The sequence below is a fragment of the Benincasa hispida genome, chromosome 8, assembly GCF_027475165.1.
Source record: "Benincasa hispida cultivar pf3 chromosome 8, pf3_genome.v1.1, whole genome shotgun sequence".
In the NCBI taxonomy this organism is placed as follows: Eukaryota; Viridiplantae; Streptophyta; class Magnoliopsida; order Cucurbitales; family Cucurbitaceae; genus Benincasa; species Benincasa hispida.
The window spans coordinates 26,830,068-26,842,674 of NC_143485.1; the positions used below are offsets into that span (position 1 = coordinate 26,830,068).

Consider the following 12,607-nt stretch of genomic DNA (forward strand, 5'->3'; position numbering starts at 1 on the left):
GTAGTGCAAAAGCCGAGTACAGGGCCACGAGTTTAGGGATATGTGAAGAAATTTGGTTGAAGAAAGTATTGACAGGTTTTCATCAAGACAGTGAGCTTCCGATGAATTTTTTATAATTTTTTTATGGGCCTAGAGCTTCTTGTCTATCTATTTATTTGAGCAAGTCTTCCTGTATTTTGTATCATTTCAATAATAAAAAATAAGTCTCTATCGTGGTTTTTTCTCCCTGGTTCTATGGTTTTCCACGTAACTATTTGTGTTTCTCTTATTCTTCATCTTTTATTTTCATCAAATTTTAACTGCAATAAAATGCACATCTCTCTTACAATTTGTAGTTTTAATATGAATTATATTCACATTAAATTTTAACCTACAGTATTTATATAAATAATTTTTTAATCTCATTCAAATATTTATTTCTCACATATTATATAGTTGTAATTATAAATCATATTTATAATTAACTATATATTATAATGTATCAATATACATTAAACTTTATATTAATCACATTAATATAAGTAATACCTTTAATTCCCTTAAATAATTTGAACAATTTAAATTATTCCAAAAACAATTAATTCTTGTTTTTATCCTTAGTGAGCTAGCAAAGAGATCTTATGGACCTACATATTTGAAGCTCCAATGGTATGAGATTAATTTATTAAAGTCTTTAATAAATTAATCAACGTTCATTAATTTTCGGTCACTCCACTAAAGATTGTCAACTGCATTCTTCGCACTGTAGATATATTTCTGTATCCATTGATATAACCAATCAATAGTAAGTTGACTTTTCACGAATTGCTCATAACTACAGCTGAGTCAAATTATCGTTTTACCCATATAGTTACATCTAACTTCTTAAGTACCACTGATCCCTCTAATGAATAATTAGTTATACTCCAACTATAAACTAAACCCTTTCATGGCCAGTGAGAGGGTAAGATGTCTCATTGTTCAAGATCCGGAATCAGCCCTTAAGAGAAAATTCATCTACTTATCCTCAAGATGGGAAGGAGTAAATTTCATGTTGTGTAGTTGTGTTCCCAATTCCCCGCTCGAACAAATTCCCAAAATAGTAGGCTTATTGAGTCAATGAATCTGGACATTCTCACCCAAACAAATCAAAGAATCGCCCTGATATACAGAAGTTCATAACTCACTCAAGATTAAGGACAAGTCACCTATAGTCATCTAGTGAAATGTTAATCTCTTCGAGCAATAGCGTTATAAAGAGAGATTAATCATTTTGTGGTCCGGTCTTATACAAACTCTTTATATAGGATACCCTTACTCACATGTCTCCACATGAACGATCAGGATCAGATCGTTTGTAATACTTTACACCTATTGTAACAATTACAAAGTAGGCTGATTCGTGGTGTCACCAGGATAAGGTACCCAACCTTATCCATATACAACAGACAATTTAGGTTATTGCTTAAGCATGATTCACCTATATATCGAACATACATGTTTAAGTTACATAAAATAAGCTTGGAACTTTGTCTATTAGATTGAGTTAATGCATACTAAATGTCAAATAAAATAACATCTTATTTTATTAAATAAATAATTTGTATGCAAAATTTAAAAACTATGAAACTCACGAGATTTAAGGCATCAACCTCAACAATAAATTTATCAACATTATCAAGACGAATGAATTTAATTGTAAAATTAGAAAATTGTGCTCTGAACTTAATTAATTGAGCAAGTAATCTTGCAAATGCAAAGTTTCGAGTTGATAATAAGCATATGTGTGACCATCTACTGGATGCATCTATTAATACCATAAAATATCTAAATGGTCCACTTGGTGGGTTAATAAATCCACATATAGTCACTCAACATATGAAAAATATCCATGATTCTTCATTAAACAAAATAATTACAATAAGAGAAATAAAAATATAAAAATTCATCTTTAATTAAAAAAAATGGAAGATAGATTCTAAAAAAAAACAACATTAATTCTAGATATTCTCAAAATCAAAAGAAGCATTTGCTATGCCATCAATTGTGGCAATTTTCTCTTCAGGAAATTCAAAGACGTCTACCACACCTAAATTTGTCAAATTGGATCGATGAATCAAATATATTATTATCCTGATAGGAAAAATTTGCTTCCATATTTTTTTTCATCTTTTCTTCAGAGAAGCTTGATAAAGATCAACTACATGTTTAATGTACCACATATACGTATCCAATGCCTAGTGATACCACATCGGAAGTATTTCGATTGAATATTTTTTTAACTCTTATCTTATGAAGGTTTTCCTTTATAATCATCATTTCATGTGGTTCTTTGAAATTTGGATGATTATAATGACCATCACGGAAAGAATAATTATTTCTTCCTTTGTCCTGATCACAACCTCGACCACGATCATTAAAATTCACAACATTCACTTCAGGGAATAATGTTGTTCTAGTTGGTCGAAATTCATGATTTTTCATCAATAACTTATTATTTTATTCGGCCACAAGAAGGTATGAAATGAGTTCAAATATTATTTAAAAAATTTCTCTCGATATTGTTGCAAGAGCATATCTCAGACATGAAATGTAGAAAATGTCTTCTCTGACATATCCACATCAACAATTTTCTCTCCGCTTGACAACAATTTTGAACTGATTTTAAATAATGTGAAGTTGTAATAATTTCTTGATTTAAAATCTTGGAGCCTCAAATGCATCCATTCCTAATGAGCTTTAAGAAAAATAATCGTTTTTTGGTGACCGTATCTTCCTTTCAAATTCTTCCACAAGATGCGGGGATCTTTTACTATTAGATATTTCATCTTTAATCCCTCATAGAGATGATGACGAATAAAATCATATCTTTTGCCTTTTTTTGATCGGAAGTTGTATTCCTTTCTTTAATTATTTCTCCAAGGTTCATGGAATCTAGGTATATTTCGGCATCAAGCACCCATGATAAATAATGATTATAATTAATGTCAAGGGTTGCAAATTCTAGTTTTGTAAGATTTTTCATGATAACACTATCACAAAACATTGTATTTATATTAGAAATTTGAAACATGCAAAACAACATTTAATTTATTAATTATAATAAAGAGAAAAAAAATAGCCTACCTTTAGGATTTACCTTCAGTGAGAAAAATGCCAAGAGCTCATACTAATAACATGTTATAAAAGTGAGGAGCAGAATGGGAACAAAATATCGAGAATTGTAATATTTAAAAGAAATAAATAAATAATAAAATATAAATAAAATAACAAGGGAAATTATAGAAAATAGAAAATTATGAAAATCTCTTAAATCTCTTCAATTTCTCACCAATGTGTGCTCTCCTCCGGGATCTATAAAATTCTACTATCCATAAGCAATTTCACAAGTATGAGATGAAATTACATGGACACTAAGTGTGTAATTATAAGACGCATGAACAACATGTAGAATGACATATGGGGTGATGGGAGAGTGACAAATGGTCTTTTAGGACACTAAGCATGAACATCTATACTATGCATATATTATAATATTTATAATATAAACACAATAGTTTTAGATACAAAATCTTAGTGTTAAAAGATTTGAATATTCATAAAAGAAAAAAGCATATGGAATAAGAGAAATCACCTAATTTTAATTTAAAACAAAAAAAAAAAATCAATTTAAAAAGAAACAATATGACCAAATCATCACTTATGTGTTTTTTCTTCTTAAAATCTAATATATGTATATATATAATCCTTAATTCAAAATCTTGTTTCTATTGAAAAAAATTGAAGGCTCATGAAATGTTATGAAATAAGTAATATGTAGTTTTTTAGAAGGAAAAGCTCAAAATACTTTATTGAATTTACATACATTCTAACGTATCAATTTGGGGGGAAATATGACTATGTTTTTTAGTTATATTTACATTATTTTCAAATAAAATTATCGATAGATAATTGTATCTCCTAGAGAGCAAAATACACTTTTAGTCCTTAAGATTTAAGATAGTATTTATTTGATTCTTGAAGTTTCAGAAGATACATTTTCAACTCTTTGAAATTAAAAAAATATGTTTAAAATATGTTTAATGATCCTTTAGCTTGTTTGACGGTTAATTGACTAATGAAAAGATGATATGAATGACTTGGAAATTTTGTTATTTTTTATATTTAATTTTGGTTTATTTAGTCAATTTTAGGGTTATCTTTCCTCTTCTTTGGCTTCTTCTCTATTTTTTCCTTCCCCCTCCTTTCCCTGTCCTTTTATGTCCATCGACACGCCACTGAATATGCAGCTAGAAACTATCTGCTTTTATGGATTTCTTAGGAAAAAGTCAATATGAACAAACCAAGCATTGTGGTTTCTAACTGCATATTCAATGAAAAATATATAATTGTTTAGATACACCATATCTTTTTTCGAAGTTTTGAACGTTCATAAAATCTAAAATCTAACAAAATGAAGAACCTGTAAGTATTTAGTACTGAACATAAAAGTCTTAATTTAGATTCAGTATCAACATTCTTTACAAAATCTTGTTTATATTAGTAAAATGACAAGGTTCATAAAAAGTTATCAAATAAGTTGAGTTTTTTAAATAAATATTTATATGCATTCTGGAATCCGTAATCAGAAAACAATTATGTTATATATTCTTGAATTTAAAAGAATAAAACAAAAGGGAATGATTTAGACACACAATTTATTTCGTTTGAAAAAAAGTTGTACATTCATAAAATGAGGACGAACTCCAAATAACTTTAGAGTTATATTTACATGCATTTTCAAATAGATTATTGATAAATGATTAAACATTAAAATAACTCAAATTATTAGATACATACACTTGTTTTCAAGATGTAAAAATAATAAACCTGCTGAACTGAAAATTTTAATAAAATATAGAAAAATGAACTAAAATATATTTACAAAATATAATACAACTTTAGTACTATCAATGATAGACGTTAGTAGACACTAATAGATTTTTATCAATGTCTGTCAATGACATTGATAGATATTGATAGTAGTCTATCGGTGTTTATCATTGATAGTTCTAAAATTTTATTATATCTTATAAATATTTTCGAACAGTTTTACCATTTGAAATAATTTCACTTTCTTAATCTATCAATAAATAGTTGAATCTCCTTAAAATATAAAAAATATATAATTGTTTATTACACACAATACGGTGTTTTCAAGTTTTGTTAGTTCATAAAATCTAAAAATAGTACACATATTCAACAAAATCACTGCCTATTTGTATTGAGTACTAAAATCTATCAATAATGTGCTTTGTTTTTAGAATAGTATTCTCTAGAGGAAAACATTCTTATAAAATATTACAGAACGATTAAACGTATCACCTAAACTAAAAATATATATAATATTTTTTATCAAATAAAATAGCTTTTTTTATTAAAAAAGAAAAAAAAGGACTCATTCTGATTATTTATTTCACTGTCAAATCTTGAAAAGAAAAAAAGGCCTAGTGATTTATAAACAAACGTATATCAAAATAAAATGAGTTTTGGGAAAAAATAGAAATTTTTAAATATAAAATCTTGTTTCCAAAATTTTAACGTTCAAAAAAATGTTAAGAAATACTCAAAATTTAATTTTATATTGATTTGAACACTAAATAATTGATTAACTCTTAAACTTTGTACAAAGTGTACCATGTACACCACATTATTTAAAAAAATAATAATAAAAAATTTTGGGGACTTGAATGGAGGAATGTGGCTGCACGAGGATTGCAAGAGTGGCAGTATGGAGGAGTAGACTCTATTTAGCAGCCGCTTATCCAATTAAGAATAAGAAAAACTAATATGCTTTTTATGTGCATTTCTGTATTTCCTTCCAAGTTTAGAAGTTAATTAAATATGTATAGTTGAATCAATACAAAATTAAACCAAACTTCATAAATTAGGTTGGCACATGCAATAACTAAAGCATTTTCATCATTTGGTGGAATCTATGGTGACTACTTACATAATATATAACCTACATGGATTAATAAACGGAATAAATTTGGTTTACAAATCAAGCTCAATCCAAACCTGAACTTTAGAATATATTATAAGTCCATTCCATTTTTCGAGCCCCCAAACAACCCCAGAATGAATATCAACCAATAAACAACAAAAACAAAGTCCAAATTCGAAAATGATAATGAGAAAAGAACAAGATATTTCAAATATTTTGAAATAAGGGTAAAAAATGTTAAATTGGTCCAAAACTAAAGTGAAAAGCTCTTAACAAAATAATTTAAAATTTTAGGACATTTATGAAATATATGGTATACAAAAGATTTTCCGTGTAAAAATCTTTTGATATAATTATTAATTTCGATTTTCAATTGATATAGCTTCTAAAGGATGGTTGTCCTAATATTTTATACAATAAAAAACAAAATAAAGTTAGAACTATGATGTGACAAAGACGTAGTGACTTAAATTAAACGAATCTTATTAAATTGATAAGATAATTCTTTATAAGAGCTCAGTAGTGAACTAAAATCATTTTTTCATTGGCATCCATTGCATAATATTAGAAATTTGAACCCTATATAATTGGTAAAACCACTGCATTTACAAAGATAGACGAAATGTCACCTTTTATAAGATAAGATCATCAAATAACCTATATATGGACCTTACATCTTTTCTTCTGTATGAATGTGACAGATATTTACTATGTAGGAATCTAGTGAATTTACAATTTCTTTCTATGTATGCATATATATCATAGCTTTTATTTTACCTGAGGGGAAGAAGTAACGGTTTTCTTTATACAGTCTACGATGCCTTCACAATCTGCTTCAGCAAGGTCACAGGGTGGCTCGTCATCTTCGGGACAACTCTCTGAATAAGAATGTGGCGATCGGAGATTCCCGTGCGATTGACAAGCCCTCATGGTCTTGCAATGCTCGCCTTCGTCATCTCTGATGTTCACAAACACGTCGTACAAGCTCTCTATGAAAAAGATGTCACACATTCAAACGTGCAAGAATTAGAAATATGCCCACAATTGAAAACAAATATACAACGGTATTATTGTCTCAAGAAAAAGTATATATATAACAGTATTACGAAATAAAGGGAGAACATCCATAATGTAAATCAAGTGCTGTCATGTATTATACAGTTTCTTTAGAGCAAATTTCTGAATGCTTGAAGTCAATCAAGCGACTAAGGTCTGAGATACAATGATCTTCAGTTGCTAGGACAATATCTTAGAACTCAAGGACTACAACCTATAGAACAGATGCCAACTTGTGCATTGCTAGACAATATCAATATGCTATCTTGCTACTTCACCGAACGAAACTGTGTATATTGAAGAAAAGCAAAGGAGGAAGAGGGAGATCAAGTCGGTGCAGAAAAGAGGGAATCAAAACCCTGTTTTACAATTGAAGAGTTGTAAAACTTTTGATGTTTTCACAATCAATTCTAATTTTAAGTTCAAATCTGGAAATGAAGCCATGAAGGTATCAAACTTTCTAACGCAAAGAACGCCAATACAACAAACCATCTACCATCAGTATCAACCATTACGTATTAAATTATAAGCCAGTTAAATTTAAATGTCCATTTAATTTGAGGGAGCTTAAAACTTCAAATAACAAGAATAGAAAAAGAGTCACATACACGTGCTCGGTGCTTCTACTCTTATCCTCCTATTTTTGTCAACCATTCTTTTCAATAATAAACATTTTCTTGTTTAAGACATGGCTTCATGATGGCAGTATTATATTATGATACACTGGGTGATGAACTACAGTAACTAGCCCAGATTTCGAAATGTACCTATTTTTGGTCTTCGTGATTTGGGAGCTCTGGAAGTTTGAAATTCATCTGAATGAAAGCAATCTGTTAGTGTCAGTTTGAAGAAAAGAGAACTATGCATGTGGTAAGAAAGCTAGAACTTACCAAATAAGTACAAATCTCCTTCAGTGTAATATTTCACAGCAACCTCGGGAGCAGGCAATTTTTTCAACTCCTCTATAGATAAACACAGGGAATGGAACACATCACAATGATATTCTTGTTTGAGAATTATTGTTAACTAGATGAAAATAAGATCATTATCATATAGTGAACCGACATACCTCCTTGGGCCTTTAGAAACTTATCATAAGTTGAATACGCATGGCTTTCAACACATTCAGAAAGATGGTCTGCACTAATCAAATATCAATATAGATCGGATGTCACTAAAACTAAAAGTAATGCAAAAAACTTGAAGATGTTAAAGTGCATCAAAGTAGACAGGTGGCCCAAAGTATCTAGCCACTTCGTATTGTTTTACACCAAAATTGATGCCAAACTGCAATTTACATTTTAATTCCTTTGTAAGTTTTATTAAGAAGGAAAGCCATGCCAATTTTCTGTTTCTTGGTAATTATTACAGTGTAAAAACTGAACAGGCCCATAGAAGGATGCTGGAAAAGGAGTGTAAGCAGGTGTGAATTTATCAGCTCCAACAACACTTACATGCCATTCTTGGGCTAATCATGTACATAACTACCGTCATAAAATAATAAGCAACAGCTATATGTTGAGCAAGAAAACGATCGAACCACCAATCATTACCCCCCAATTCCTGCACTCAAGTCAGAAACAGAGACAATTAATCCAGTAATGCAATATCGAGATGATTTAGAAGGAAAATATATTGTAAGAAATAGGCAAGTCTTATGCAGCCACCATTATGATCAATAAGGTCTGATAGAACTCCAAATATATTGGAATATAAATGGTAACCAAACTACAAGAGGTATTTGGATCCTCCCAATCTTGGGATCTCTCTCAAGTGCTAAACCACATTGCCTACCTTCCTCCTCAGCTCACTGTATTTATAACCAAACTCCCCTAACAAACTCCTTAACCAATTATTAATATGCCCTTAATACTCCCATTATTGACCATAGTCCTACAATATACTAGGACAACTGAAAAAAAGGAAATACTTCCAACTATAACCAAGACGAAATCATGGGGTTTCCGAGGGGGAACATAGGAAAGGATATTACGTGCCATTTAAAGGAAGCCCCAGATAATAAGTACCTCCATGACCAGCAAGTGATGCATCTCATTCCAGCTCTCAGCAAAGTGAACTTTCAGATAATCAGCTCTTCTCCACCAGCCAAAACTTTCATACAAATGCAGAACTGACAGAAACGCTACAATTTGAAAGGGAGAATTATTAGAAACAATTACAAACGAGATACTACTGTTCTCATCCTGAAATAACATCCACAGGAGCTGTACAATCTGGCTCCAGAAGTAATTAGTTCCAGAATCAATTCTATGAAATAAACAACTATTTGCATATTTATTAAAGAACTTAATTTCACGTGAATGAAAATGCTTTTCATTAGATGTCATAAAATCGTTTGTATAACCTTCAAAACTTCACCGAAAAGGAAAAAAAAGTGTCACCCATATTAAGATTATTACAGATTAGCTCTGTTTCAAGGAGGAAGAAAAAAAACTCACCAAAATAGGGAACCCTTGCAATAGTTTCCAAGACAAAGAACCTAGCGTAGTGTCTATCGTGGTAAAATGTATCAAGAATCCTTATTACTGAATCCTGAAAAGATTAGTAAAGCAGAGTCATGATTCAACATATCAAGTAGTATAGAACCAATTGTGCACAAATGAAGAGCAGTGATCAGTTTGAAGTGAGATTACCGTGAGAAGAACATTAACAGATTGTTCAAGCTTAATGATCCATTTATCAAAGCCATTGGAGGGTGAATTTTCGGGTCCTTGGTTACTACCCCCTTCCCCGTGTAGAACAGGAGAAGCCTTAGGAGGGAATGAATCCTCCACAGCCACTTTTTCCTCATCTTCCCTAACAACTGTTGCCCTCACCCGACATGATTTTCTACATAAATAAAGAAAATGAAAGTTCGTAATAAGAAATCAATCCCGAAACTCAGTCCTGGGAAAACCCTTCAGGATATGGCGATGAAGGAAGCAGATGAAATCCAAAAGTGTGAGTGTTAAAGAAGGATTTAGAAAAACTGTTACCTGGAAATGAAAGGGCGTGCAAAGAAGGAAGTGGGGATTCTGAAGGAGGCGAGGTTGTTGGAGTTGATTGGCTTCCATTGGACGGAGGAGATGGCGCAAGCAGTAGCCATAGCTTTGGGAAATGAAGGTTGGGATGGAGGAAGAAGAGAAAGTGAGGGGAAGGAGGATGAACTCGGTGGAAGAATTTTCAATCGGCAGTTGCCAGTTTCCCGTGGCCATTTCCGTTGTTTGCCACTGCCACCTTCCAATCAAGTTCTTCTATTTTTGTTTTTTTCAATGGTGTTATTAAATAAGTTTCCATCAGATTTGTAACAGGTGGCGTTAAGATATCCCTATTATATGTGAGATTAGGGATCCTTTATTGTTTGATTTACCTTTTACGATGGATACATCACATATGTTCTCGTAGAATCTTGAGATACAAAACTCATTTCTAAAGGTATTCAAAAAATCCAATCACGTTAAAAATATTGAATTATTAATTCATTTGAGTTAAGTTGAGTTTAAATAAATTTTCATAGGTTCACTTAAAATAATTCAAATTTATTGTTAATTTTAATATATATATATATATATATATATATATATATATATATGTACGTATGATACAATTGTAGGAACTCTTATACAAGAGTACCTCTGAGTGGAAGCGGATCTTTCCAAAGATATTGTGACAGACTTACCACATTTGCATTCAAACAAATAGATATGCATCATACTAAAAATTTACCGACATGCTAAAAAATAAACAACAAAGAGAACAAGGAAACTAACCAATTGAAGACTCTTTCTTCTCGGCAAATCTCGCTCTCTCCACGAACGGACGCTCTCGCTCTCGTTGAAACGGGAAACTATCCTTCACCAAAAGTCCGGTCGTCTACCATGAACGGCCTCTACATGAACATCAGGAAGAAGGGGACGACACCACTACTTGGAACCCTTAGTATTCTCGATGTGAGAATCCAAATAGTGGGCTCTATTCGGATTTGGTAGAGGGGAGGAGGAAAATAGATCGTAGACAATGATCAAGCAAGTGGGAGAAAGTTAAGTCTATCATATAGACAAATTGCTTGATCGTTTAGATGAAGTACACGATCGTGTAGGAAAAGGTAGGTGATCATCTATACGATCGTTTAGTAAAAGCTCAACATTAGACGACCGTTTGGGGAAAAGTAAGCAATTGTTTAGAAGATAGTGCGAGACAGTGCGCATGTGTCAGCGATCGTGTAGTAAACTCAAGCTATCGTATAGTCTCTGATTTACTAAGCGATAGGCAACCAACACCTTTGTGAGCAATTATCCGTGTGTGCTGTGTTTTCTTTGCAAAATGAAAACAATTTTCATTTTATTCTTCAGTTACGAAAACCGAATGGAACTTCCCACTAATGCACATTTACGGAGAAAACGACGGCCAACTATCCTATAATTGTCCAATTAAAAATTAATAAATATAATCATATTATATTCATTAACCTATAGTTTAATATCATATATCAACTATCGTGTTTATATCAATTTTCCTTCAATTAATGTATCTCATACATAAAGTCAATCATAACATATACAATCAACCAATTCAATTATATCATATATAATCGAACTTCCTCTTATCAATTTGAACATTTCAAATTGATCCAAAAATTTATTCTCAACTTGAATCCATTAAGCTACCAAGGGGACCTTATGGGCTTATGGCTCGAAGCTCCAACGATACATGAATAGCTGACTAAACTTTTTAGCCACGAGATCCACCATCTGTTAATTGTCAGGCATTCCACTAAAGACCGATAGCTGAACTCTCCTTACCACAGATATATTTATGTGTCCATCAGATATAACCAATCAACAGTGTGATAGTCCTTCACAGATGCTCGTAAGTACAGCTGAGCCAATTTACCGTTTTGCCCTTGTAGTTACATCTAACTCCTTAAGTACTACTGATCCTTCTAATGAACAATACAACATAGTTCTACTATGTGTGGACACCTCTTGGGCCATGATAAGGTGTGTGGCACCATATCGTTCAAGCCCTGGGATCAGCCCTTAAGGGAGCAATCTATCTACTTACCCCTGCTTCGAGGAATGAGTGAACTCCATCTTGTGTAGCTGAGTTCCCAACTCCCAAATCAGACGAATCTTCAAAGTGATAGGTTTGAGTCGGTGAACTGGCCACTCGCACCCATGCAAATCAAAGGACTGCCCTCAATAGCAGGAGTTCCTAACTTACTTAGGATTGAGGTCATGTTACCTATGGTCATCCTAGTGAAGTGAAGTCTCTGTCATGAACGACGTTATATAACGAGACGTTAACATTTCATGGTCAGGTCTTATACAAACTCTTTGTATAGGACACCCCTGCTCACATATTCCCACATGAATGATCAGAACCAGACCATTTGTAACAAGTCACAACACTTGTAACTTGTTCTACAAAGCGGGCCGCATCCATAGCGTTACCAGGATAAGGTTTCCCTCCTATATCCATATACTACAGACCATTTTGGTTATCACTTAAGACATGATCCACTTGTATATCATCACATACATGCTTAAGTTACATAATGACAGGACCTTTAATATTAATATTGTT

General features: G+C 31.9%; 1 protein-coding gene across 1 annotated transcript; it reads right to left on the bottom strand.

Moving 5' to 3' along the window:
• Positions 1–6,569: 6,569 nt before the first annotated feature.
• On the bottom strand, positions 6,570–10,350 carry LOC120084228 (ubiquinol oxidase 4, chloroplastic/chromoplastic-like). Its single transcript, XM_039040130.2, has 9 exons — positions 10,018–10,350; positions 9,676–9,871; positions 9,481–9,574; positions 9,049–9,164; positions 8,476–8,584; positions 8,091–8,159; positions 7,912–7,983; positions 7,789–7,836; positions 6,570–6,954 (listed from the first exon to the last, which is right to left on the bottom strand). The coding sequence occupies exons 1-9, from the start codon at positions 10,125–10,127 to the stop codon at positions 6,734–6,736; spliced, it is 1,035 nt and encodes a 344-aa protein (XP_038896058.1). The 5' UTR covers positions 10,128–10,350; the 3' UTR covers positions 6,570–6,733.
• Between the last annotated feature and the right edge of the window lie 2,257 nt (positions 10,351–12,607).

What these genes read in the sequence shown, in the direction of transcription:
- LOC120084228 (XM_039040130.2), bottom strand. Translation starts at nt 10,127, where the DNA reads ATGGCTACTGCTTGCGCCATCTCCTCCGTCCAATGGAAGCCAATCAAC. An exon ending in GATTAGCCCAAGAATGGCAT is followed by an intron (nt 8,160 to 8,475) that starts GTAAGTGTTGTT and finishes TGATTAGTGCAG; the next exon opens with ACCATCTTTCTGAATGTGTT. An exon ending in GTTTCTAAAGGCCCAAGGAG is followed by an intron (nt 7,984 to 8,090) that starts GTATGTCGGTTC and finishes GTTTATCTATAG; the next exon opens with AGGAGTTGAAAAAATTGCCT.